Genomic DNA, 26,613 nt, shown 5'->3' on the forward strand with positions numbered 1-26,613 from the left:
CCGGGCCGCGCTGCCCGCCGCGGGCACGGCCGGGCCGCGGGACGGCGCCGCCGGCGTGCGCGCGCCCGCCGCTCCTGGCGTTGCCCTTTTAAGAGCGGCGCGAGGCGGCCGTGACGTCGCGCGCGCAGAGCGCTAGCCCGGCGCGCCCGCCCGCCCGCACAGCCGGGAGCGGCGGCGGCACCGCGGAGCGCACGGACCCGCCCCGGCACCGGCCGCGCCGAGCCGAGCCGAGCCCGCACGGCCCGCACGGCCCGCACCGCTCCGCCCCGCCGGCACCGCCGCCCTGCCATGCGCCGCGGCCCGGCGCCAGCCTCCGCCGGCGGGAGCCGTCCCGGCAGCAGCAGCAGCAGCAGCAGCAGCGCGGCGGCGGAGGAGCGCTGAGCCGCGGCCCCGCAGGGCGCGGATGTTCGCGGGCTGCCCGCGCCGGGAGCTCTCGCTGCGCTGACGGGGCGGGCCCGGCGCCCCGCTCGCCGCAGCGCCCCGCGCCCGCCCCCGGGCTCCCCGCAGCGCCGCCGCTCCCGGCCGCGCTTCCGCCCGCGCCATGGCGGGGAAGGCGGCCGCGGCCGGCGCCGGGGTGCTCCTGGTCACCGCCAACGTCGGGTCCCTCTTCGACGACGTAAGTACCGCGGGCAGCGGGGCGGGCGGAGGCTCCGCGGGTCGCTGCGCCGCCCGCCCGCCGCGCCGCCGCCCGGACCGCGGGTGCCGGCGGCGCCGGGGGCCCGGCCGCCGTCCCGGCCGAGTCCCGGCGCCTCCCGGGGCGCGCCGGCTCTGCCGGAGCGCGGGGCGGCGGCACGGCCGTGGCAGCGCCGGGGGAGGGGGAGCCGGTGCCGCGTCCCCGTCCCGAGGTTGTCGCCGTGCGCCGCCGTCCGCAGCGTCCGGGGGCCCCTCGGGGGCGCGGCAGAGCCCCGAAGCGCCTTGCCCGCCTCCGGCCGCTCTTCCCCGGCTACCGGGCACGGTGTGACACGAAAATGCAGCGTAATTTCTGCTCGGTAGACAGAGGGCAGAGCTCCGGAACGGTTCTTGTCGCTGCACGTAAGGCGAGAGCCGCAGCTGGCACGGGCGAGCAGGGGGAGGAACGCTCGGTTCCGTTCGGTTCGGTGCGCGAAGGAACGCAGATGCTGCTGACCATCGCTGGGCTCCCGCGGCCCGGACGCCGCCCCCGAGAGCCGCTGAACCCAGTAGCCAAGCCAGCCAGTGCCCGAGAAGTGCGGACACGTCCCGCAGCGCGGGGGTGGCCTTTCCACGGGTTTGCTCGCTGTAAAGCAAAACACCTCTGGCAGAAAACTGGGTCCGGGCTTGCGCCGTGTGTTGTTCTTGCTGTGTGTTAGGAGGGGCTTTGCTCTAAGCCTGATGCACAGAGCCCCGAGGTGCAGTAAGCCAGGGAGTTTTTTTGTCTGGTCTTCAAAGTTCGCTTTGCTTTTTGTCACTTTAAAGGCTTTTCTGATGTTCACACTTCCATTGTAACTGCTGTAGTCAAAGGATGCAGTTAGTCTTTTCTTCAAGTTAAGTAGACTTTTACTGTAATCACCCCAGTTAGTTTTACACTTAAGCATGCCACTTCGTGTTAAATGAACGCTGTGAAACTGCTCATTTCACAGTGATTGCCATGGCTGTGGCCTTGGGCGTACCCGGCATGCTGCCGGTGTGTTCAGTGGGGTTTCAGCAGGTGGTTCCTGCCTTTTCCTACTCCATGGCTGGAGCCGAGGGGTGACACCTCTGTGCTCGCCATCCATCTGGGCCCTGCGGCTCGCTGTGCTCCTGTGCCTTGGCAGGAGCACGCACTCCAGCGTTCCCTGCAGAATCCCCGGCTGTCAGACCCAGCCATTTCCTGCTTGTTCCTGGTCGGTGTTCGGGCTCGGGGCGTTCCTGAGCGTGCTCGCTGTGCAGAGGGAACGCACTTCAGTCCTAGCCAGCGGCTGCCTTGCCGTGAAAAACTTGAGTTTTCTGCAGCAATGAAACCGGGCTTGCTCGGGTCAGTTCTGCCGCAGGGTGGGAAATGGGAAGACTGCTCTGAACATCTGTGGTTGTGGCCCTGGCGCGTGGCTGTTGGAGTTGGGACTGGCGGCTGCCTGGCCGGGCTTCTGGAGTTACATTAGGGCAGTTTGGGTGCAGGAAAGGTAACATGAACTGGGTTTGGGGACTTGGCTCTCCAGTTGCGTGTGGGAGCTGTCAGTGGCTGCTTCTGCTTGCTGGGCCCTTCCCGTGCAGTCGAGGAACATGTTTCTTTGCCGTGACCTGGAATGGTTTCAGTCCTGAACAAGGGCTTGCTTTCATGGGCTGTGCCGGAGCTGGGCTGGAAGATTATTTCCCATTCCTTTAAGTCAGGTTTTTGTTTCTGATTTCGATGGGTGATATGTGTTTTAATGAAATGCTGCACTCTCAGATGTAGCCTGACCTGCAGGCTGTGTGACAGCGTGTGCTGTGGCAGGGCAGTGCAGGGGCACTGGCAGACGGGGTGGCCAGCAGCCGCACTCCCGCAGCCCTGCTGGCCCTGCACTGGGATCTTTCTGCGTGGCCAGAGCCCTCCGGGAAGCGTTCCGCTGGGAGCAGGTGCCCCTGAGCGAGGCTGCTGGTGCAGGCTGGGCTGGGCAGGTGGCTCTGGTGATGGGGACCCTGCAGGGTGGGTTTTCTGCCCCCTCCCACCCAGCAAACCCTGTGCTGCCCCGTCTCCGTGTGCTCCCCGAGTGGTGCTGGGTGGCAGCAGCATGGTTTGGACTTCAGGTGTGATTTGTATGAGCACTGTTTGCTTGTGTCTACAAATGCTCTTGAGACCAGCATTTCAGAGTTTAAAATACCTTTGGCAGGCAGGTTGGCCTCGGTGGGACAGTCCTTCCTAGATCAGTGGTGTTGCTGACCTGCCCTGTAGTTTTTCAAAGAGGGGGAAATTGCTTTTTTTACTCTCTGGCTGCCAGAAGCAGGTCAGGATAACATATGGGTTTGCTCCTGCCAGCCATCCCCATCCACTAATTACCTGCTGCAGTGGTGACCTGGAAACTCATGAATAAACATGGGAAAGTGAAGAGGGACTAAGCTGGGTTCATTTCATTCCTCTAGTAGTTTTGGTGCTTTATTAAAAATATTAATGGAGTATTAGATTTTCAAATATTCTTCCAAGTTACATGAACATGTGCATTTCATTAATATGAACGTGTATGATTTTTGGTACCTTTGTGTTTACTTAAGCATTTAATGCTTTTCTTGCTGTAGAATAATTTCCTGGGTTTATCATAGTATGCACAGTAGCAAAAGATGGAGTTCAGGCTACCCATGAGTCGCTCTTTTCCCCCTCCTCAGATGCCCCTGCCTATGGCAGGGGAATTCAATTAGATGATCTTTAAAAGTCCCTTTCAACCCAAACCTGTGATCCCATCCTCTCCCTCCCTGATTCCTTGCTTCCTTTGATTCCTCTGCATTGACAACGTTTCACATGTACATTGCAATGAGCTGAGTGCTGTGGTGGGGACAGGATCCATTTGCCTGGCACTGCGCTGCCTTTGCTGTACAGGGGTTTAATTTATGTCCTGACATTTTTCCAGTCTGGTATATCCTCTTCATTCGGTTCAACTGCCTCTGAACAGCTGAGTGCTGCTGGTGTTTGCTGTGGCAGACGCCTGGGACAGAGGCTGTGAGCAGCAGGCGGGTGAGGTTCTGGAGAAAGCTTCCCTCCCACATGGCAGCACAGGAGCTGTGGCTGCTTCTGCTGCAGGGCAGCTGGGCACCTCTGCAGTCCTGCTGCTGTGGCTGCCCAGAATTTCAGAATTTGTGTTCCTGTGTGCTGTGTGTTTGTCTGGGTGCAGGCACGAACACTGGAGAGCCACCTCGGTGCTCACCCTGGGAATCAGCTCTTGCTCCGCTCACTTTCAGGTGGTTTTGACCATCTGTGTTGGTGTCTCCATGTCGGTCCTTAGGGAGAATTTCCAAGATGCCCAGCAGACTTAGTTTACACATTCTGACATTTCTCCTCAGGTTGGAAAATAGTTAATTTGTTCCAGTTGTCTTTGAAATTGCAGTGTGTGAGCCTAAATCAGGTCAGAGCTTCCAAAGCCCTTCCATCTTCATGCACTGGATGTATATAATTCTTAAATTCTCAGGACAGGTTTAGTCAGAATAGATGTGCAATGATGACAAGGTAGGTAAAAGTTAACCAGAACATGTTATTTTATTAGCTTAAAAGAGAAAAGGGGAGAAGTGTGCCAGGGAATTGCTGTATGGTGCTGATACCCAAAATTCTGAATGACTGACAGCATTACTGCCCTGCATATGGCCCTGTTTTCTTTGACTCTGTAGAGCACTGGCCTTCATGTGATAGTGCTGTGGCAGGGCAGTAAGCTTTGACATTTCAGGGTGGCCTTCACTTATCCACATTTGGGTGAATGTGTCCCGTTTTCATACAGTACACAAAGCCCTGTTTGTAGTATTATTATAAATAAATTTATTCTTTAGCTCTGTGTATGGACTTGAAGTATTCTTTACTTCTGTTAAAATCTGGAGTCCATCAAGTGAATTTGAAGTAGAAATAGTTTCCATAATAATTTTTCAAAACAGCCTGGCCTTCGAATGGGCGATGATCATACTGCAGTCTCTCTTTATCATGTCTGATCCTAATTCTCTAATTCTGAAGTAGTGGGTGTGGGTTTGTTTTGGTATTGGACATCTGTGTATTTAGCTGGTATTAGCTGATAACTATAAAAGTTTTTTTGGCTTTCAGTTTGGTTTTTTTTTTAAATTTCTTTCCCTCATGAATAATTATCTGAATTCCGTGGAACATTTCAAATGTGGTAGGACAGGAAATGTATTCGTTTGGTTTTGATTTCTACATAAGCATTAAGAGTAGCGTGTTGCAATTCAAGGCACCCTTTCTTCAAGCCACGGCTGTGAGACTGAGTGAAAGGGAGTATCTGATTCATTATGACTTTTTAGAAGACACTTCTTGTTGCACTGCTGGGAAGCACTTCCCCATCCTCAGGGTCAGGTGGGGCAGCGTTGGTGTCACCTGGAGCAGGTCAGAGTGGCCCAGCCTGTGCAGGTCAGGGTGGTGTTTCTCTGGGATGCTCCGGTGTGGGAGCGTTCCTGCAGGTGGGCTGGGCTGGCCGCTGCCAGGGAGGGACTGGGGAGCCTGGCCTCGTGTTCTGGTTCTGGCCAGGTGAGGCCAAGAGCAGCAGAGCTGGGGAGAGGCTGGTGGGGGCTGCTGGCCTGGCGCTGCCTCTGGGTCCGTGCTGCTCGCTGTGCTGCCGGTCTGGGGGAGCTGGGGCCATGGCCAGGCTGGAGCCTGCAGGGCTGAGCCGGCACTGAGCACTTGGGCTGCCTCACAAGGGCCCCAGACTTAGGGGTTGTTGTCTTGCTCTGTTTGGTGCTGCAAGATTGGGTGCTCACAGCTTGGACTTGCATTGGAGGGCTATGTACTTTTTGAGCAATAACATAGAAGGCTGACAGAAAAGTATTTTTCATTGTTCTCCATGATGGGAACTATAGAAATAAGTGATCTCTGACTCTGCATTCTGTGCTTTCTAGTTTCTGGTTGTTTTGGTATCTGCTTTCTGGCTTTTTCTTGTTGTTGTAGGAGTGGCTGTGCTAATTTCTTAAATATTGTTGCTGCCTTCTGTTTGTTTGGTTTTCTGTAGCAAACTCTCAAATGTTTTTCTTTCAGTTTCTGCCATACTCATGTTTATGTTGTATTTTAGAAGGCTATCTTGTTTTACTCCATTCTAAACTCCCTGTGCAGGAGGTGGAACTTTGATTTAGACCTGGCTGTGGAATAGCCCTGGCTTTGTGTGTCCTTTAGATGCTGTGGGAAAGGGATTTTGGGTTGAAAATCCTTCCCTGCTGCTTGTGTTCTGCGCTGGGGATGAGCTGAGGGCTGTGTTTGTGCTCTATGGTGGAGCTGCGGCAGCAGCAGAGCCTGAGCTGGTGTCTTGGCAGGAGGAGAGTGCTGGTATCCGAAACAGCTGGGCTGGTACCTTGTTGGAAAGAGCTGGGCTGGTAGCTGTTGGAAACCCCTCCTTTGCTGGTCTTTGGGGGTGATTTGCTCACAGCTGTGCAGCTCCACAAGTCAGGGTCGGTCCCTCGTGCTTGTCCTGATTTCCAGCTCCCGGCGAAGCCGGCTCGTGGCATCCCGAGGGAGGCTAAGGACGCCTGCCAGTGTGTGCTGGGGTCACTGGTAACGCTCAGAGCATCCCCAGCTCCATGCTGGGATCCAGGGTGCGTGTCCTGCTCACCGGCAGCCCCTGGGCTGTACTGAGTGACAGCTGAATATGAGCTGCAGAGCAAAGTCCTCTTTTAAGTATAAATGAGGAGCAAGACCTGAAGCAGATGTGCAAGAAAGCAGCGACACGTTATTGTGCATCTATGTACTTGTAAAATTTAAAGCTCTAATTTGCTGAAGATAACTGGAGCAGTAAGAGTACAGGCAGCACGGAGGGTGGAGGTTTCCTCCAAGGTGGAGTTTTTCTTTAGCAAAAATCCAGTACTTTTTTCTTTTTAGCAAATAATTTTACAATTCTCTGAGCAAAAGAGTTTCTGTTAAGAGCTGGTACAGTGTCTAGCCTTCCCTAAGAAAGATGCTCAGGGGTTTATCTTCTAGATTATCTTTTTTTTTTTCTTTTGATTGTTATCACTGACAACAAGAGCACATGGAACACAAGGAGGTAGTAGTGACAAAGTGCATTATAATTACACCTTCCTTTTAATGTGGTTTTATAGCAGTAGAGTTGGCGTTTTGCAGCTTGTCAGGCTTCCACAAATCATTAGTGTATCAGTGTGAGGTTTTAAAAGGACTTAGTTCCTGTTTTATTTCATATTTGAAAATGAAATTATGCAATGTGGGTAGGATACCATAGGAAGAAAGCTTTACACACAGGTCTGATAGTTTTTTAGCTTGGTCAAGCACTAGGGCATGTTTTAAAGGTTTTGCTCCTGTTCCAAAGTTCTCATCATCAATTTTCCTATCACAAAATTTGATTAGAAAGATACAGAATATGAGTCAAACCCTCAGATTTTATGATTTGCAAAAAAAGCTGATCTGGTTTTTACTTACTATTACTCTCTTTCCCCTTTACAAATATACACCATTTGTATATTCTACCCCCGTGAATGTGTTTCCTCTTTTTACCTCAGATGCTTTTTTTCCCTTTCTGATGCCATGTGTACTCCCCTCCTTCTGAAAGCTCTTGCCTTACTCCTCGTTTCTGATTTCAAGGGAGTCCCTCGAAGGAGTCTTTTTGGTGTGTAGTTTTGTGGGTGCCTTGTACGCCATCAGGAGGGGGAGTGTGGCTGCCCTGTGAGTGAGCACACGCTTTTCTCTGCTGAAGAGGAGATCCCACCAGGTTAAACCCAGTTTCCTCTCCACATGGGCATGCCATGCCTTGTTGTCTGAGTGGGAAGAGGGAATCCAGTGACAGAACTACCTTGGAAGGCAAACTGGATTCAAGTGTGGCTCTGGAAGGTGTCTCTTCCACCACCCTGCAGAAGATCAGCCACTCTGGCTGTAGCTCTGCCTTGTCCTCTGCCCCTAAACTCTTACCTTAAATTGGAGGGAAAAAAAAGGAAAAAGGCAGCCAGTGTGACTGCAAGCCAGTTGCGTGCTTTTAGTATGTGGAAGCTCCCAAAATACGTCTGTGTTAGTTTAGGTTAATACTTCATTCAACAGTCTCTAACCATCTTTCTCTCTGTGGAGAATAGGAGGTGGTCAAGGGAAAACAGAACCTTCTGACTTCAGTGGTTGCTTGAATGACCTATCAGAGTCCTTTAGCATCCTTTTGGCATCCTTATTACTGAACTGGCATCTCTTCTTGCTGAAATTCCCATGGAAATAGGTTATTTTTCATAATGGGGAGTAGTCACATTAAGCACAATAATCACCATTCTGGGGAAGAGTGAGTATTAAAAGTAATATGTTACTTTGGCTTCTTGTCTTCCAATGGTGTGTAGTAGTTATTCAACACTCTTAGCACTACTCTCAGTATTAGTACATCACTGTATAATGTAAATATTTTATTTAATCACTTTAATTTCTAATGCTTTTCCTGTTATTGGCAAAACTTGAAGTTAAAGCAGGTATTGAAGCAAACAAAAGTGTTCATTGTTCTTATATGATATTTGAAGTCAGATATAATTGATGGTTTTCGTTAATGTCTTCAAGTTGTTAAGCACTCATCTTTATGAGTCAGTCAGCTGTAACAAATGATATCCTTGAAAGCAGAGCATTAAAGCTAAGGAAAGCAGTTAACCTGTGGTGTTGTCACAGGTTTTGTTCTCTGGTGGTACCGTAGGGTCAGTTCCAGCAGCTCCTGGGGCTGTGGCTGTCACTGACACCTAGGTGTTTATTACCCTGCAGCACAGCTCAGACCTCTGGGCTGAGCTTTATGGGACCTGTGGCTCAGGGATGTGGTTACAAGTGCCAGGCTGCAACATGGAGAGCTTTCCTTTCGTTTGTGGCTGTGACTAGAAGGATTTTCCCTTCAGCTTGTGGTTTGTCCGCAGTAAAACAGATGCTGAGCTCTCCCACCTATATTCCTTGCCTGCTGTTCCTGCCTCTTTTGTCTCTTCTTCTTTTCCCTGGTTTCACCTTGGCTTGCTTTCTAATACTATTCACAGCCAGAAGCTCTAGTCAGGAGAGGCTTTAATGTCACACAGAATTGTAGCAGAGGCAGAAAGGAGACGATGGGTGCCATGGGGTGTGTGGGGCTGCCTGCTCTGGGCAGAGGCTGGCCAGGGGCTCTGCTCAGCCAGAGCTTTTGGATAATGTGTGGGTAAAGGAGAAGAAATCCTGACCTCTCACACACAAGCTTTTTTCTAAGACAAATACATGTTTTGGCCTTTGCTCGCTTCCTGCATCTATGCTGCAGGCTGCAGTCAGCGGGCCAGGCTCTGCACCCCTGGCCCCACTCTGTGCCCCGCACGCTCTGTGCCCCGCGCGCTCTGTGCCCCGCACGCTCTGTGCCCCGCACGCTCTGTGCCCGGCTCTGTGCCCGGCTCTGTGCCCGGCTCTGTGCCCCGCACGCTCTGTGCCCCGCACGCTCTGTGCCCCGCACGCTCTGTGCCCGGCTCTGTGCCCCGCACGCTCTGTGCCCCGCACGCTCTGTGCCCCGCACGCTCTGTGCCCGGCTCTGTGCCCCGCACGCTCTGTGCCCGGCTCTGTGCCCCGCACGCTCTGGGCCCGGCTCTGTGCCCCGCACGCTCTGTGCCCCGCACGCTCTGTGCCCGGCTCTGTGCCCCGCACGCTCTGTGCCCGGCTCTGTGCCCCGCACGCTCTGTGCCCGGCTCTGTGCCCGGCTCTGTGCCCCGCACGCTCTGTGCCCCGCACGCTCTGTGCCCGGCTCTGTGCCCCGCACGCTCTGTGCCCGGCTCTGTGCCCGGCTCTGTGCCCCGCACGCTCTGTGCCCCGCACGCTCTGGGCCCTGCTCTCAGCCCCCCATGCCCTGGCCTTGCCTGCTCCTTGCAGGTCCCTGACAGCTCCAGAAGCGCTGGATGCGTGGCATTTGCTCATATCCTGCTTGTGCTCAGTCTTTGAAAGCCAGAAGGAAAAGGTGTTGATTTGGGCTGATCTGCATCTCGAAGCCATGCGCTGTTCCTCTTAGACGTGCCCAGGGACAGTGTACCGAATGGCACTGGAATGAGGTGGTTTGGAGGTTTTCCCTTGCAACACAAAATGTCATGTTAAATTAGGCTCAGATTTGGAACCTGTAGTGTTGGACTGCAGCTCACAGTATGGAAGACCAGTAGCCACCACAGTTCAGACAGTGACTGTGTGCCTGTGTTGTGCAGCAAGTGCCCTGGACTGTCCCACCCTCAAAACAGCCTGGAGAAACAATAACTGCCTTCAGGGCAAAAGGGGTGTTCCAGGAGGAGTGCTGGTTCCTGATGGGAATGCTGGGCTAGGCTCTGGAAATCAGGGCTCGGTTTGCATTCAGCCATCAGCATCCTGCATGACCCAGAGCAAGTGGCAGCAGGTCCCCTGCCAGCTGCCCTCTGACAGATGCTTGGGACATGCTTCCCATGCTTGGGACAGGCTGCGGACACAGCTCTCGGCTCCCCTGCCCTAAAGGCGAGGGTTTTGGAAAGATGCTCTGGAGGTTCTGATGTTGAAGCTAGAGCAGTGGAGGGCTGTGATGGCACTCTGCAGCCAGAGCTGATGTGCAAACGGGAGCTGTCAGGGGAGCTGGACTGTGTGGGCCATGGAAGACAGCCAGGGTATGGCTTGTTCCTTCAGCTTCAGCTCAGGAAAGGCAGAGGAGCACCTCATGTGGATGCAGCACTGCCTGCACAGGCATGCTCCACCCTGGGTTGCTGGAGGAGCTCCTGGCCAAACAAAGGCTCTGATAATCTGAGCTGTGTGAGCTTTCTGCTGAACCAGGGTTCTTGGCTTGCACAAGCTCAAAGCAAAACCAGTTCTCTTTGGTTATGGGAGTAAGTACAAGCGGGGAAAGCTGCTCCGTGTGAGTCTGCGCTTTGGTGAGGCTGGCAGACAGTGTTTACAGGATGTGGAGAACATCACCTTCTCTAGAACGTTCACCCTTCGTACGAGGCCTCGCTCAGGCGCAGGAGTGGCCAATCACAGGCTCTGGGTACCATGGGAACACGCAAGATCCAAAACCTGTTTGTTGTGCTCTGCCTGAGGTGGAGTTGTCTCTACATGTTCACTCCTCACTTCCCATTTTCCACTGCATTCTTGAAAAGAATTTTTTATTGTCTTGGAATGCTTGAATGTGTTGGCAAGGCACTGCATATTAATGGCAGAGCTCCTTGGAGCACCTCTGTACCAGGCTGGTGGCACTGCAGTGGGTGAACAGTAGAGGCACACAGGCACTGGGAGCAGGACCTAATTCTGAATTCTTTCATTGAAGCTTTAAAGTGATGTGGTGGGAGCTTGTTTTGAAGCTTTTTGTTTTCCTGGTGTGGCAAACTGTCTAAGTTTAGAAGCTTTGCCAATCCTTTTGAAAAAGCAAAACTAGTTTTCCTGTAGGAACAGCTCAGAACTGTATGCAGAACTCTGTGTGTCAAGTGAATACGAAAAGAAATTGTACAAAAATCACTTAAAGCTGTACTCATCAAGCACCATCAGCCAGCATTGGCTCTGTTTTAATTACTTCAGAATTTTTATTTAATTTGTGCTTTTCTCAGACTCTGGGCACAGAAGACCTTTCTGTGCACTTTTGGGCAGACAGCTGTCATTGGGTCCAGCACTGCAGCAGATTTGCACAGAGAAGGTTCCCTTTGATGAAATTATAGGCTCTTTGTGTTCCTGACCTGACCATTCAAAATGTTTTTAAAAACCATCTATTCAAAGTGAAAGTTTTGATCTACAAATCCTACTGTGCTTTTTATTGGAGGAAAAAATTGAAAAAAATGTTTGGGTATTTTTAATATTTATTTTTAACTTCAAATGCTGCTAGGCACATGAAGAAGTCATGAAATGGGTGGAACAATATGATAGGACCAACCCATGCACTTCAGAGAACTGGATGTGACCCAAAAATCTTCTGCTAAAACAAGTTTATTTTCATGAACTGGCAGTGTTGTTTTTGTGGGCTGCGATCACAGTCTTGATCCTGGCTTCTCTGTTCACCAGGCTCTGAAGCCAGTTCTCATTTGTCTTGTGGGACAGCCTTTTAGCAAAAAGGAAGAAACCCTTTTCAGCTGTCCTTATTAAATATTAAAGTATTTATTTATGACCATTGTGCACCTTTTACTTATCTCAGAAAAGAAAGATCTGTAGTTCCTTTCCCACTCTTTTGTAAATTATATGAATGTTGTCTGGATCTGCTTGTCCTTGTAGGCTGTTACTATCATTGTAGTGTCACTGAGGTGTGTGAACAGAAAGTTGTCTCACAGGATGGATGAAGACAGAACTCTATCAGCCAGGTGAAGGGAGATCCTTGATAAGCAGGTGAATTTCAGTGCAAGACTTGCTTGTGGTTCTTAATAATAATGAACTTCTGTGAACATTGTGTTGTATAATGAAAGTGCATATTAAACAGATGAGGTAGAAGCTGCTGCATCTGGAACAGTGCAAGAAAGTCCATAAGGAAATGGCAGAGAGCTGTGGTACCTCTGTCACTGGAGGTCCTTGGGAGCCATCTGGACAAGGCCCTGAGTCCCTGATTCTTGGGAGACTTGGCTGGATCAGGGAGCGGACCTCCAAAACTCCGCCACATTCTGTGACTCTGTAGCCAGACATTATAAATTTTTCCCTTGGTTTTAACTTTGTTACTGATGTCATTGTCTATTGCTTTCCAGCGCTTGCTAGGGATGTCAGTATCTTGTGGCAAATCCTCATTCCATTTTTATCTGCATTTCTGTTAGGGATGTAGACCATTTCCAGATGCTCTGCGGTGTGACTGGTCTGGGAACTGGAACATGTGCATGCTTTTCTAAAAATTGGAGGAAAACCATGCATGTTGTCTGTCAGCTTATAAAGTCTCAGAATATTGGGAAAGCTTCCTCATGCTCTCCTGGTGTGTGGAAACTGGAGTCTCCAAGTCAGGCTTGCAGCTCTGATGGGTTTTGTTTGTTTGCTTTTCTGTTGACATTTCAGTAGCAAATAAATATGCTGTTCCCAGTTACTTCAGAAGTGGGAAAGAGGCGGAAGAACGTTCCAAGTGCCTGGGACCGTAAGGGCAGTAGATCCACAGGGTTTACTGGCAGCTAATGTGGTTATTTACCCCAAAATGAATCTGCAGCAGAAGCACGTGCTGGGAAGTGATTCAAAAGCAGAGAAACTGCTACGGTTGTGTTTCTCTTCTATCTATTCCTGTGCTTGCGGCATTGCTGTTTTTTGCCTGAAGTATGATTGGTCCAAATTGTGCTGAGAACCGGGAAAAGACGTCAGAGGACAGAAAGTAAAAAGAAAGCATTCCTCTGGATTTACGTTTTTGTTCAATGCCCATGTCATGTACATCTCTGCCGTTTCCTTTGGCACAGCCCGAGCTCTGCCAGCCCTGTGAGGCTGTCGGGGGGCCGGGGCTCGGCGGGGCCGGGCTCGCCCGTGCCCCGCGGCGGCACTGCCGCCTCCCCCGGCAGCCGGGCGCGTTCGGAGCCTGCCCCGTGCCGGCGCTGCAGACCCGCGCTCGGAGCGGCCTCCGCTGGCCCGGCGCTCTGCCCGAGCCGCCGCTGCGGCCCGGGGCCGGGCCGTGCCCTCCGCGGGGCCGTGCTCCGGCTCTCCCCTCCGCGGGGCTCCGGGGCCGTGTCCCGGCTCTCCCCTCCGCGGGGCTCCGGGGCCGTGCCCGGGCTCTCCCCTCCCCGGGGCCGTGTCCCGGCTCTCCCCTCCGCGGGGCTCCGGGGCCGTGCCCGGGCTCTCCCCGGGGCCGTGTCCCGGCTCTCCCCTCCGCGGGGCCGTGCTCCGGCTCTCCCCTTCTCGGGGCCGTGCTCCGGCTCTCCCCTCCGCGGGGCCGTGCCCCGGCTCTCCCCTCCGCGGGGCCGTGCCCCGGCTCTCCCCTCCGCGGGGCCGTGCTCCGGCTCTCCCCTCCGCGGGGCTCCGGGGCCGTGCTCCGGCTCTCCCCGGGGCCGTGTCCCGGCTCTCCCCTCGCCGGGGCCGTGCCCGGGCTCTCCCCTTCTCGGGGCCGTGCTCCGGCTCTCCCCTCCGCGGGGCTCCGGGGCCGTGCCCGGGCTCTCCCCTCCCCGGGGCCGTGCCCCGGCTCTCCCCTCCCCGGGGCCGTGCCCCGGCTCTCCCCTCGCCGGGGCCGTGTCCCGGCTCTCCCCTCCCCGGGGCCGTGCCCGGGCTCTCCCCTCCGCGGGGCCGTGTCCCGGCTCTCCCCTCCGCGGGGCTCCGGGGCCGTGCCCCGGCTCTCCCCTCGCCGGGGCCGTGCCCGGGCGCTCCGCTGGCCCCGGGCGGCGCAGCCGGGGTTCGCGGGCGGTTCCCGGCCAGCGAGTGGTCCCGGCCGAGCAGGGACAGCGCACGGAGGCAGGGCGGGTGTCACGGTGCTCGGCGGCTCGGGGCCGCGGCTGTCGGCGGTGCTCTCTCCAACAGCAGAAAGCAGCTTTGCAGCTGTGCGAGTTCTTCACTGGAGGAGTCTGTCTCACCTGCTGCTCGAGGGGGTGGGCTTGGGTTTATCCTTAAAGTCTGTGCAGGGTCATGTCCTAGAAATGGAGAGACCCGTCTGTGCCACGCACCATAAACGCACTGCTCTGTTTTGAATGGTTTGTGACTTTTACGTTCACCTCTGCAGTGGGATCCAGAAATGGGAACAAGGACTGGAGCAGAAGAGGATGGACAGGGCTCTTACCCAGAATCACAGGCATCTCCCTGGGATGTCACACAAATACTGAAACATTAATGTATATCATGCATAAGACAGTTGTTTAAAAAAAACACTAAACAAATAAAACCCAACCAAGAAAAAACCAAGCAAATCCCCAAACTCCCAACTCCTCAGGCAGTTAAAAGTGAATGTTATGTAGCCTCATACTTGGCAGGAAGGTTGTTACTGTTTTTTCTTCCAAATTCAAGAATAAGCCCATGGTGAATCTCGGCTATAGTGAAAAGTTGGCTTTGCTGAGGAATCTGGAAATGCTTGGGTCATGTTACTGTGTTCTTTAGAGCTCCTCAGAGCTTTCATTGAGAATTAGAGAATATGTTAGACAGCACTTTAACCATGTTTGCATGAAATGTGCACATGCTGTCACTTTCCTGCATCTCACTGCCCTAGAGGGAGATACTTGCGGCTGCTCAGCATTTCCAGAAGGTTCAATAGTATTTTAATTAATTGAAAAATGTGAGGTGTTTGCCTGAGATCTTGGCAGAACTGAAATTCTTACTTTGGTTTCACAGCACTTCTTCCAAAACCTGTTCATTAAATCCATGAACCTAAAAGCTTTAAGGAAATGGAAGTTCTCATTAAATAGCCATATGAAAGAGTTGGGAAATTTACAAAGTTGTTTGTTAAATTAGAAATTTCCAGTGTTTCTGAAATGTGACATTCACAAAAACAGCTTATTAGACTATTCCATGTGTTCTGTTCCATTTTTCATGCTTTTCCATGCTTAAAGTGGGTATTTTTCCTTTAAGTACATGTTTTAAGGTAAAGAATAGGAGGTGTATGGTGTCAGTGCTTGTAGAGGAGAGGTGCTCACAGCCTTTCTAGGCTGTTTGCCTGATGTTCAGGGAGTATCCCTTTCTGCTGTGTGCCCAACCTGAGGTACATCACTCTAAGTATAATCCTATGTCCTATAACATATCCGTGGGGTTGTGCTAGTGTTTCTTGTGTAGAGCATAAGCAAATCATAATGTGAAAATACAGTAGGTGGATTTGCCGAAACCCCATCTGGAATTGGGGGATTTATTTCATTTGACTTTTCTGCATGTCTCTAAGCACTAGCTGTGATTTGCCATGGGAGACAGATGGGTGCTTTTTCCAAATAATTTAAGTAACCATGAATTCAAATTACATTCTTCAATGCATTTTGGAAATAGATGTTAGAGCTCTAAGAAGAGAGGTACAAGCTGCATTCTTCCCAAAGCACTCAGCTCTGTGTCTGAGGGCAGAGGCAGGTTTGAGTATTGTGTTTGCAGCTCTGTGTCTGAAGGGCAGAGGCAGGTTTGAGTATTGTGTTTGCAGCTCTGTGTCTGAGGGCAGAGGCAGGTTTGAGTATTTTGTGTTTGCAGCTCTGTGTCTGAGGGCAGAGGCAGGTTTGAGTATTGTGTTTGCAGCTCTGTGTCTCGGGGCACTGGCAGGTTTGAGTATTGTGTTTGCAGCTCTGTGTCTGAAGGGCAGAGGCAGGTTTGAGTATTGTGTTTGCAGCTCTGTGTCTGAGGGCAGAGGCAGGTTTGAGTATTGTGTTTGCAGCACTGAGCCCTTGGATCAGAGCCCTGCTCACAGCTCAGCCTCTCTGGGGCTCCTGGCCTTTTTGTGGAACAGTGGCCCTTGCATGTTCCTGGTGGTGCTGCCCTGCTGGGCTGCCCCGAAGGCCAAGGGGGAGCTGGTTGCATCTTTGCATCACTTCTTGTGAGTCACATTTTCCCTCTGATCCCTGAACCAAGGTATCTACAGGCAAATTGACCTTTATAATAAAGTAAGCTTATGGTAAGTCCCAGAAAATAGCTGGAAAGGCTGCTCCCCTGTAGCTTAAGGTGATTGACAGAGCTTTGAAGCAGTGGGACTGTTTGCTGCAGAGCTCTCTGTTCAGAAAACCCTGAGCTGCAGGGGTTTGGGGTCTGGTTGCTGCTGTAGTCAGCAGCACTGGGGCTGGCGGTGGGTGTGCTGCAGTGGCCTGAGATGTGCAGGCTCTGCCTGCCCAGCCCTGCTCTCTCCCTTAGCACCCATCTGTGCCTCGGTGCCTTTTGCTGCAGCACCGTGCCCCCAGGTCTGTTCCAGCTGCGCTGCTCTCCAGAGCTTAGAAATGCAGTTAGTTGGTTGTATGACAGGCTTTTTTTGTTCCTTTCTTTGTTCACTGTTTTTTTTTTTTTTTTTTGTTTTGTTTTTTTTTTTTTTTTTTGTTTGTTTTTTTTTTTTTTTTTTTTTTTGTGGGGATGATGTTTTAATTGTTTTGTTTTGGTGGTTTTGGTTGTGTGATTTTTTTTTTTTTAATATTTTGAAAGACTGACTTCTGACAATGAACTTGAAGGAAATGTGATGAGAACAGGTTGCAGTAAATACTGCCCCAGTGAACTGTGCTTGAAATGAGTTATTAGAGAGGTGGTAAATCTCTGGTCTTTTTAGTCCTCTTCTAGGTTTTGAAGGGTAACCAAGGCTCCATGGTAGTGAGTTTTCTTGGAGCAGTGTTCTCCCTTCTGTCTTGTACCTTTTTCCTCCTTTTATCATTACCTGTGCCTCAAAGATGGATAAAAATTGAAGTTCTCATGTCTAAAGCCATGTTGCATAAATACTTCTGTATATATATACAGAAATCTTGTATACAGCTGTTTAGGGATCTCAAACAGGAGCAACAGGTGAACTGAGCTCAGGTGGCATTTATGGTTAATTAATGCTATGGTGCGTGGAGAGCCCTAAGAAGCTGTTTTTAAAACCTCCCTAAAATTCAGTGTCTGATACAGAACCTGGAGTACAGCAAGTATCTTACCTTGTGGAAAAAGTACAAAGCAAATGCCAAAGGAACGCATTAACAGAGATAATTTGAATGCTTGGGGCACCTGACAGGTGGTGGCTGCTGTGTGAGCAGAGCTGGAGGTGCCTGTTGCTGGGAGTGTGGGTTGGATTTAGACAGCCTGCTCTACAGCTTTGCTGCTCCTTCTCATCAGATGCTGCATTTTGCTTAAATATTGTAAGTAGGGATAGAGGTGAGATTACTTCAGGGAATGCTGCACCATCAGCAAAGTGGCCGAGCTCTGCATGTCGTTTGTTTGGCACATTAATCGAGAAGTTATTTAATTAGTTCCCCCGTTGTTTCCCGTGCTGTTGGGTAGCTCAGTAGCACAGAGGCTGCTCGGTGCTGGGCACGCTCTGCAGAGGAGATCAGCACACAGCTGGGTTTGCTGTGGAAGTGAAGGGTGCAAGATCCAGGTCTGCAAAAGCCTGTGTTCCTCATGGGACTCTGGAAATGGCTGGGATAGTGGTTTTGGCCCAGCAGGTGTGCTGAAAATCGAGGGGCACGGTTCTCTGCAGTATCCACTCTCCAGACTGCCTGACATTTGCTCCTCTGATAAACTGCAGAGCACAAACCGAGGCAGGGAGCAAAACTGGCCCGCTTTCATTGAGCAGCGCTTCAGACTTTCTCTGGAATTTATCGCTGCATCTTGTTTACTTCTTTGAGTGTTCTTGAAAACACAGCAGTGTCAGATTTGGCCTTAAAATAAGGAGGCAATGTGTGATTTCTATTCGACGTCATTTTGTTTAATTTAATATTTTTTGAAATGTGTCTGCCATCCTTGCTTGGCAAGGCCCCCTGAAATCTCTAGCCACAAGAAGCTCTGCTTGCCATCCATGAACCGGATTTTCTTTTAGTTTTCTTTCTCAAGTTGTGTTCTTTTTTTAAACTCGGCACAGACATTCCCAGCAGTTGGATTTGTGAGAGCAGGCTCTGTGAGTGGCTGTGCCTGTGAGCAGAGTGTGAGCCCGGAGCTCTGCTGCTCCTTTGGTTGTGATGGCCACGCTCTGTTGTGGAGCACTGCAGATAGCAGGGAAATGAAAGCATGCCAGTTCCTGGATTTTTACCAAGTAACTATGAATTTTGGTAGTTCAACAATATTTAGGTCTAGCATGTCTAGATAAGACCTTTTTATAATTTTTCAAACAATGTGTTATTTTCAAGGTAAACCAAGTTTAATACTCTGCTAGGTTTTAAACCTGAGGAATAGCTAAAGGTAAAAACTCCAAGCACAATTGCTGTAGTCTTCCTTCAGAATGGTTTTTATTGGTTGGTATGTTGCAGCAATGTGTATCTCTTGTACTGATGTCAGCCCCTCCTATCTGTCACGAAGAGGAACTGTCACATCTTTGTATTTAGTGAGCAAAAAGGTTGAAGTGCACTTCTCAGTTCATGATTTTTGCCGTGTGTTGAACCGGGTCTCCAGTGTTTGTGAGCTGCTGACTCTCGGCTGCACAGGTGCTGCACGCCAGGGCTGCTGGGGCGGCTGGTGCCTGTGTTCCTGCTGGGATTTCCAGCAGTGGGTGAAGGAAGGAGCACTGTGCTGCACGCCGGGCACAGCACAGAGTGCTCCTGTGACACTGGCACTGGTGCCCCAGGGCTGTGCTTGAGGGCTCTGGGCTCACCTCAGGGTGTCTCCAGGTGCTTACCTGGCTGATTCCCGAAAGCATCCTAACTTAGTACTTAGGGTGGTAGACGTGAACTTGTGACGACAATCTTAATGAAAATGATGTGAAATTTTTTATCCAAGTTTTGACCTTGACATGGCTGCTTCTATTTCTCGCAACATCACACAAGAATTGTAATTGTGTACAAGGGAAGGCAGGAATGGAAAGATGACGGGACTAGTGTCTGTAGTATCTGTTCTTACTGGTTTATCAGCTTGATGTTAGTTAGTTTGTTTTCTTTTTTTTTAACTTGGCTGATTAGGATGATGCTGTTACTTCCAATATTTTTTTTTTTTTGATGGGAGATTTCATAGGGCTTATCTATGTAAGCAACTTCATTGACCCCACAAGCCTCTTAGTGCAAAGAAAACAAAACAGGATTTTCCAAAAATACAAGCAGTAAAGCCAAAATAGCTGTATTCAAAGTGAAACAGCTGAGGATTGGTCTGGAGGATAAGGTGTGTATTACTCAGGAAGGAAGTAGGAAGCATTGGAGTGAAGCTGTGTGAATTCTCTCACTCTTCTGTATAAGGATAACCCACAAAGGTGATGTTTTCCTATATCTGCAAATATTTATTACATGATGTTTTAAATAAAGTAAATCTCTTGATGAAATTTAGTTTAAGTTTCCATATGGAAACTATGTCAAATATAATCAAAGCAGACAGGCAAACTATTAATAACTGTGCTTAGCAAATCTTTTAAGGTTTTGATGAGACCTTTATGTGTGAGGGATTAATATGCTTTTTTTCAGATACTCACTGAAATGACTTTCTTCTCAAATTGTAGTAACTACTGGAAAAGTGGCTGAGTGAAAATGATGTTGCTGCATCACTGGCTGTAAAGGACTGGCCATGTGTGTCTCAAACTCTGCCATTCCATTCCCACGCTCCTTGGGAGCCTCTCTCATGATGTTCTGTGTTACAGTGCAAAAAGCAGATTTTCCAGCTGATCCTCAAGCACGAATACTGTGACATGGAGTTAACAGCTGCCTGAAAGTGTTACTGGATTTTAATTTTTTTTTCCTGAACCATCTTCTTGGACAGCTTTCTGAAAATTGATAAGCCAAGTTTTACACTCCAGTGCAATATTTTTATTGTATTTTGTTTGCCTTCATCAAGTATTGTGCATGGATGTACATAAACTGAGGGCACTGTATCTTCAGGTTAAGGCTGTAATGACAGAAACATATATGTGCCTCAGGTAAAACAGAGATGGAAAGACTAACCAGAAAGGCTGGGTTTTGAGTGACAGGGTGCAGTGTTTACTAATTCTTACAGTGGAGCTTTTCTTCTTTCTGTAATGTAATTCGAGTTTTTTCAGTGCAGGGGGATACCTAGCAGTGTAAAAACTGCCATTTACCTTTATCTTCCATAAAGGTTCTTTTGTGCCAAAGGGCTGAAATTCTGATAAATCCTTATTTGGAAAATGGTTTCAGCAGCAGCTGTCTGTGGGACATGCTGCATCTTAAGAGGTGAATTCTGCAGTGAAATTATTCAAAGCCAAAGTTCCAAGTAAAGGCTTTGTGGCCAGTGGTCAATGTTTGGGGTGCACTTTGTGCAACAGAGTTTTGTTGGGCAGGAGACAGCTTCCTTCATTCAAAGTTTGTCTTCATCCAGTCAATTTGGAGTGACCCAGTTGCTGCTTTTTTTCTCTTCCAGCCTTCCTCTGGCTTCTCCCTTCCCTATATAGCTTTGCAAACACAGATCAGGGCCGTGCTCTGCCAGTAGATCCTTTTATTTTCCCCTGGCATCACACGTGGTCAAAGCACAACCACCAAGGTGGCACAAACAAAACGGGTGCAGCTGTCTGGAACTCTGCCCCAGCTTCATCCTTAAGATGCAGATTTGTGTGGCAGTGAGGGAGGAGATGGGACTGGAGCCTTTAGAGGCTCTGGTGAGGGCGTTGCTCAGGTGACTGCGTTGCTCCTTTCAAGCACAGAGCCCTGGGAAAGCTCCCACTGAGAAGTTTTCTCCGTGCTGATGAAGGGAAGAGCAGATCCCACTTGTCCTGCAAGCTGTTCCCAGTGTTCCCGATGTGTTCTCTCAGATGTCTGGCCAGGATGTTTTATTCATGGGTTTTGGATCTAAGCTCAATTTCAGGTGTGCCAGCAGACCGGCTTTGCGCTTCAGTGTTCCCTTGATTTGCAGCAGAGCCTGTGGGTTGCTTTATGCATCATCTTCATTCTTATCTCACCTAATTAACTCCCAGGCATTGCTGGAGCCTTAGGGTTAATGATGCTTCCAGCTCTCCTGGCATCTGCTTTTTTTCAACAATCTAATCTGCTGAGAATAGAAATATTTAATTTGAAATTCTCCAGCCAGTGTATGGGAATGTAGGTGAAATTTATCAGAGGCCAGCTGTGATGTTGTGGTTCCTTTTGAACTCTGAAAGCTATTGCCAAATGTTTGTGTGTACTGACAGAAATAATAAATGGGCGGGAGGAGGAGAGAAAGAGAGAGATTGCCTGTTTTATTAATTATTCAAGAATGAGAACCTCACAGAAGCAGAGCTGCTGGATTTTTAGCATCTAGAGAAAACTCCTGTTAGTTGGTATCATGTGTGAGATTAATTTGAAGATGTCCATTAAGTATGGATTTAATGACTGGTTCTGGCTGCTGAGTTTAAGACAGCCTTGGCTCTCTGCCTGCTGGGATTGGTGGCACTGCTCCTGTGGGCAGTGTGGGAATGAACCATTGGGGAACCAAGGGAAGAAACTTGCAGGTGTGCCCTGTGCGAGGTGCTAACTGTTCTCCTGTGCCAGGGGACAGATCCTGGGCAGCAGCAGGCAGGTGTGACCCCGCTTTACAGCGTCAGACTGACCTGCACCCTGTGTTCAGCCAGAGCCATGGCATGGGCTGGGATGGAAGTGTCCTCAGAGCTCATCTTGTTCCAGCCCCTGCCATGGCAGGGACACCTCCCACTGCATCATGAAGGGCACCATGGCTTGTTGGATTTGTTGGGAGCCTGTTGGCAGTGTCAGGAGGGCTGTGTGCCTGCAGTGTTCCTGGCTTTGAAGAATTACTGTTTGACAGTAAGATAGAAATGGAATGAGCTCTTAATAGTTGTCCCGACCATCAGGATTAATTGTTCCTAAGCAAGGTGATGTGTGAATGAATTGGTACTCAAATAGTGCTTTATAGAATACTTTGGAGGATAAGGCAGTGGTTTCTGTGGATGTTTGCTCTGAAAAGAGGGAGTCTCCTCCCCAGGCTGACAGTCCTGGTGATGACCACCAGCCCCTCTTGGGGCATCTCTGGCAGCTGTGTGACCGTGGGGTGAGCCTGGCTGCAGCTGTGGTCTCATCCTCCTCGGGAGGGCATTTCGGAGCTCCACGGTGGTGTGGAGTGATCTGTGGGGATTGCGTGGTGCCATCTCTGTGGTAACCACAGCTCCACCTCTTGTGGAAAAGGGATTTTTAGAAAGTAAAGTATTTTTAACTTCCCTGACTGAGCTGCTGCAGCTGGGAAGGTGGAGGGGCCAAACCAGCACAGGCAGAATCTTTTCAGGATTTACCTGCTCCTGATTTGAGCACACAGCCTTGCCAGCGCCTGCCATCCCTGCCCCAGCTCCGGGTGCACTGGTTCAGCAGCACGGCAGTGGCTCTGCCTCTGGCCACTCGTGCAGGACATCAGGCTTTGTGCTGGCTTTAGCTGTGCTAGAGCTCAGGTCTGTGTGTAGCAGGATCAGAAGCTGCTTGGGCATGAGCTGCCTGCTGGCTGTTAGCATCTGAAGGCTGGTTCTGTGCTGTTAATAAAGCTGAGGAGACTTTTTAACCTTGAGCTCAGACTCTCAATGTAGTAATGAACTCCAGATCTGCCTCTCTTACATTTATGTCTTCCTCTTGTACAAAAGATGAGCGAGGGAGATGCTGCTGCACGTACCAGGGAGCAAATAAATCATCCCTGACCAGGGTGTGCAGCAGTGCCAGAGGCTGGGACAGAGCTGAGGCGGTCTGTGAGGGAATGGCCTCCTCCAGGAGGTGCCTGGGCCCATCTGGCAGCAGCTGGCATTTGGCTTGGCAGCACACAGGCTGTGTTTGCACTGTGATGTCTGGGCAGTGGCTGTGTCCCTGCAGTGGCTGTGTCCCTGCAGTGGCTGTGTCCCTGCAGCTCTGTGTCCCAGGGCAGCTCTGTGTCCCTGCAGTGGCTGTGTCCCTGCAGCTCTGTGTCCCAGGGCAGCTCTGTGTCCCTGCAGTGGCTGTGTCCCTGCAGTGGCTGTGTCCCTGCAGTGGCTGTGTCCCTGCAGTAGCTGTGTCCCTGCAGTGGCTGTATCCCAGGGCAGCTCTGTGTCCCTGCAGTGGCTGTGTCCCTGCAGCTCTGTGTCCCAGGGCAGCTCTGTGTCCCAGGGCAGCTCTGTGTCCCTGCAGTGGCTGTGTCCCAGGGCAGTGGCTGTGTCCCTGCAGTGGCTGTGTCCCTGCAGCTCTGTGTCCCAGGGCAGCTCTGTGTCCCAGGGCAGCTCTGTGTCCCTGCAGTGGCTGTGTCCCAGGGCAGTGGCTGTGTCCCTGCAGTGGCTGTGTCCCTGCAGCTCTGTGTCCCAGGGCAGCTCTGTGTCCCAGGGCAGCTCTGTGTCCCTGCAGTGGCTGTGTCCCTGCAGCTCTGTGTCCCAGGGCAGCTCTGTGTCCCTGCAGTGGCTGTGTCCCAGGGCAGGCAGGCAGCTCTCCTGGGACCCCGGGCAGCAGCACTGGGGGACGGGGGGTGCCTCTACTCAGTGTGCAGCTCAGCTGGGCAAACCAGCTCACAGGCTGAGTATTTTCACAGCTAGGAAGCCCAGGCAGATATTCTCCTGTTTTCCCTGTAGGGTTCCTTTAGATACAGTGCACTGGGCAAAGGTGGGGATGAGCTGCCTGGTGCCATTTGAAAGTGGGATTTGGGACTTAGAGAAAATGTAAGCATTTCATGATATCTGAAGTGGGGGAAGTGTTTGGGCGTTAATGCTCTCTAAGGGCAAACAGAAGCTGTATCTGGGGATGTTTCATGACTTGCATTTCCCTGTTTTCCTGGTTGGAGCAGGCTGGAATTCCCTGCACTGCTCTCCTGACAAAGCTGTTTGCTTGGGAACAGCAGGCCGGACCTTCAGCATCTGTGGGAGCTTTGCCTTGGGCACTGCTGAGGTCTGCTAAGTGTGACATGTCTCTCGTATCTTGGATAATACAAGCTGAAGTTCAGGTTAAAATGCTTCAAAAGCTCCAAAGTGGACTTGGACACCAAGTCCTGAATATTTTTATTGATATTTTAAAAATATTTTAATTGGTATATTTACTTTATTTCCTGTGGTGGAAATGTCTGTTTAATGCATTAAGTCACACAAGATGTGACACTTCAGTTAAAAACGCTATGTCTTTGCACTTTTATACCATTTGGAAAATGGTAGTTTTGGAAATAATCTGTCGATTTTGAACAGCAGTGTTCAGACTGGAATTTGATCTTGTGGGCTAAATGCCTGTCTTTAAGGCTGGAGTGCATCACTCCTGGTGGTTTCCTTCAGAGAAGATTCAGCAGGCTCACTCCTATCAACAGTAAGGGGAAGAAATCAGGATTTTTTCTTGTTTTGTCAACAAGAAATTGATAGGAAGGAATGTTTTGGGATGTGAGAGCCTTCTGTGAAAGGGAGGTAAAACTATAATGAGATGTTTGCATAGGAAGACACAAAGGCGCCCTGCTGTTAAGTGTTCTAATGTATTTACAGTAGATGCAAGATTTGGTAATTGTGGGAACAATGATGCTTCTTTCTTGCTGCTTCTTTCTGTTAATAGTTGGTGTGTTCAACAGCCCCACTGAAGAGCTCTGAATAGCAGGCACTTGCCTTCAACAATATACTTGTGTTCTGGAAGCCTAGGCCTGCTTCCAGGATCACCGCTGATGGAATTAGAAGGTATTTCTTGAGTAACCTTGACTCTGAATTTTCAGGCTACTGGGTGAAGTGGTTTTATTTCTAGTTTTGTGGTTGTGTTGGAACTGTGAATGAAGAATTAAAAAAAAAAAGTAACTCAAAATTATCCAAGTTTTCTAGGGAACTCCATTAAAATACTAAGAAAGCTGGGTTTTTTTGTAATTAAAAAATGAGAATATCTCCTTTTGTAAATATGGAATGATGCTTTTAGACCCTTCTTGCTCATTCTTTAACAGTATTATAACCCAACCTGAAATGGCAGATAATTGGAAGTAAAATGGGTTTAATTAACTTTTGACCCTATCAACTTGTTAGGCTTTTAAAAGTCAGTGCAATCTTCACCTTGCCAGTGGCAGTGCTAGTTTTAGTGCACACTTGTTTCTGCTGCTGTTCCCTGTGAACTGCCCGGGTGTGCTGTCTCCCCACGGTGTAATTACCTCCCAGCAGCACCACGGGTTGTCTGGCTGTTGCTGCAAGTGTCACTCGGTGCCTGAGCTGGCACCTCAAGGACTTGAATTCCTCCTAGCAGGTAGAGGACAGATATACAGGTGTAAAGGCACGGCGTTGCTTTGGGGTCAGTGAATGTGCAGCCTGGAGCTGGACTCCAGCCTGCTTAGACCCAGCGCTGCCCTGAGCTCCATTTCTACCAGTCTGTAGTGAAGTATGTTTTATGTACTTCATATGTAAAGTTCATTTTATGCTTTTTATGGGTGCACTTTATGGGTGTGCTATGGCTCTGTCTGGGATTTGAGAACCTGCCCATATACACTCCTGTCACTGGGTTGTAAATGTAATTACAGCTTCACAGAGCTGAAGTGGAGAAGCGAGCTGAGCGCGTGTAATCTGGGTCACTTCATTAACACCATCTGCGTGGGATGTGCCAGGAGAAGCCCAGTCTGAGGGATGCTCAGGGAGCCCCAGCTGGGATTTGGCTGAGTCTCTTGTTTTCATCCTGAGTGTTTTCTGACTGCAAAGCTGCACGGAAGGCTGTGTAAAGGTGCTGCTGGGAGCTGTGCTGTCCCACTGCAAACGGGGCCCCTCAAGGGCCTGCCCTGCCGCAGCCCCACGCGTGGGGCCTGGCTGTGGCACAGGGACAGCAGCTCCCGTCACACCAACAGCCCAGCCCTGCTCGGGGTGCTGTGAGGAAAGGCTGCAAATCCCAAGTTACTGCTCCCTGGGGAGATGCCTCGCTGCACAAGGACATCCTCGCCCCTCTGGGTCTGGCTCCTTGTCTCCTGCCCTAAGTCCTGGCTGGGGCTGTGCCTGGTGGCTCTGCAGCAGCACTGGCAGCTTCATGGCCAGTCAGATGAGGAGACTCGGAGCCCAGGGAGCCCTGCTGAGCCTCAGCAGTGGTCACAGCTCCATCATTTACTGGGCTTTGCACTCCAACCTGTGTGAACTATGAAATGACCACCATGGCTAATATCCTCTTAATTAAAGACCGGACATTGGAGAATGGGAGGAAAGTTCTGGAGTTTTAACATGGTTCAGGCATTTGGTGTGCCTTTAAGGGTCTCTGACAGGCCAGTTATGGCTGAAAACAAAAGTAGGTCTATTTTGCATGTATTAAGCTGTGCCCTGCCACTTTGAGCTATCTGTTCTCAAAATAGAATAAGTGGCAAAGCAGGTGAGCTGACACTGAGTATACTTGTCACATGAGGACACCTGTGCTGGCAGCTCGGGTGGAAAACTGAGCTCCTGAGCCCCAGAAAAAGAAGTATAAAAAACTTGATGTTTTGCTGTGGAATTTTGGAAGCTTCTGTTCTGATGTGACTCTGGTGACTTCTGAAGCTGCACAATGTACAGGGATGTATTTAGCTAATCCCATGTATCAAACCTTTTTAGTTTCAAGTAGAAATATAAAACAGGTATATGACAGCTTGTACATACTAGATACTAAGAGTGCATTAATAAATAATTCCAGTTAGTTTTATTAACCTGTAACTGCAGTTGAGTAAATTTTGTGTTACTATGGAAAATATCTGTGTGAAAACTTAAAAGGGAAACAAAACCCATT

The 26,613-nt window shown here is 50.3% G+C and overlaps 1 protein-coding gene across 5 annotated transcripts in view; it reads left to right on the top strand.

Moving 5' to 3' along the window:
* Positions 1 to 486: 486 nt before the first annotated feature.
* The window catches only part of INPP5A (inositol polyphosphate-5-phosphatase A), a 185,735-nt gene continuing 159,608 nt past the window's right edge, over positions 487 to 26,613 (top strand). For 2 of the 5 annotated variants that reach the window (XM_085583036.1, XM_085583038.1), the window contains exon 1: positions 488 to 616. In XM_085583036.1, the coding sequence (XP_085439162.1) occupies positions 542 to 616 (75 nt within the window). In that variant the 5' untranslated portion in view covers positions 488 to 541. Of the gene's footprint in view, positions 617 to 26,613 lie in introns of all 5 variants that reach the window. The other 3 variants (XM_085583039.1, XM_085583037.1, XM_085583040.1) reach the window with 3 other exon arrangements.

The sequence above is a fragment of the Lonchura striata genome, chromosome 6, assembly GCF_050655825.1.
Source record: "Lonchura striata isolate lonStrDom1 chromosome 6, ASM5065582v1, whole genome shotgun sequence".
Taxonomy (NCBI): Eukaryota; Metazoa; Chordata; class Aves; order Passeriformes; family Estrildidae; genus Lonchura; species Lonchura striata.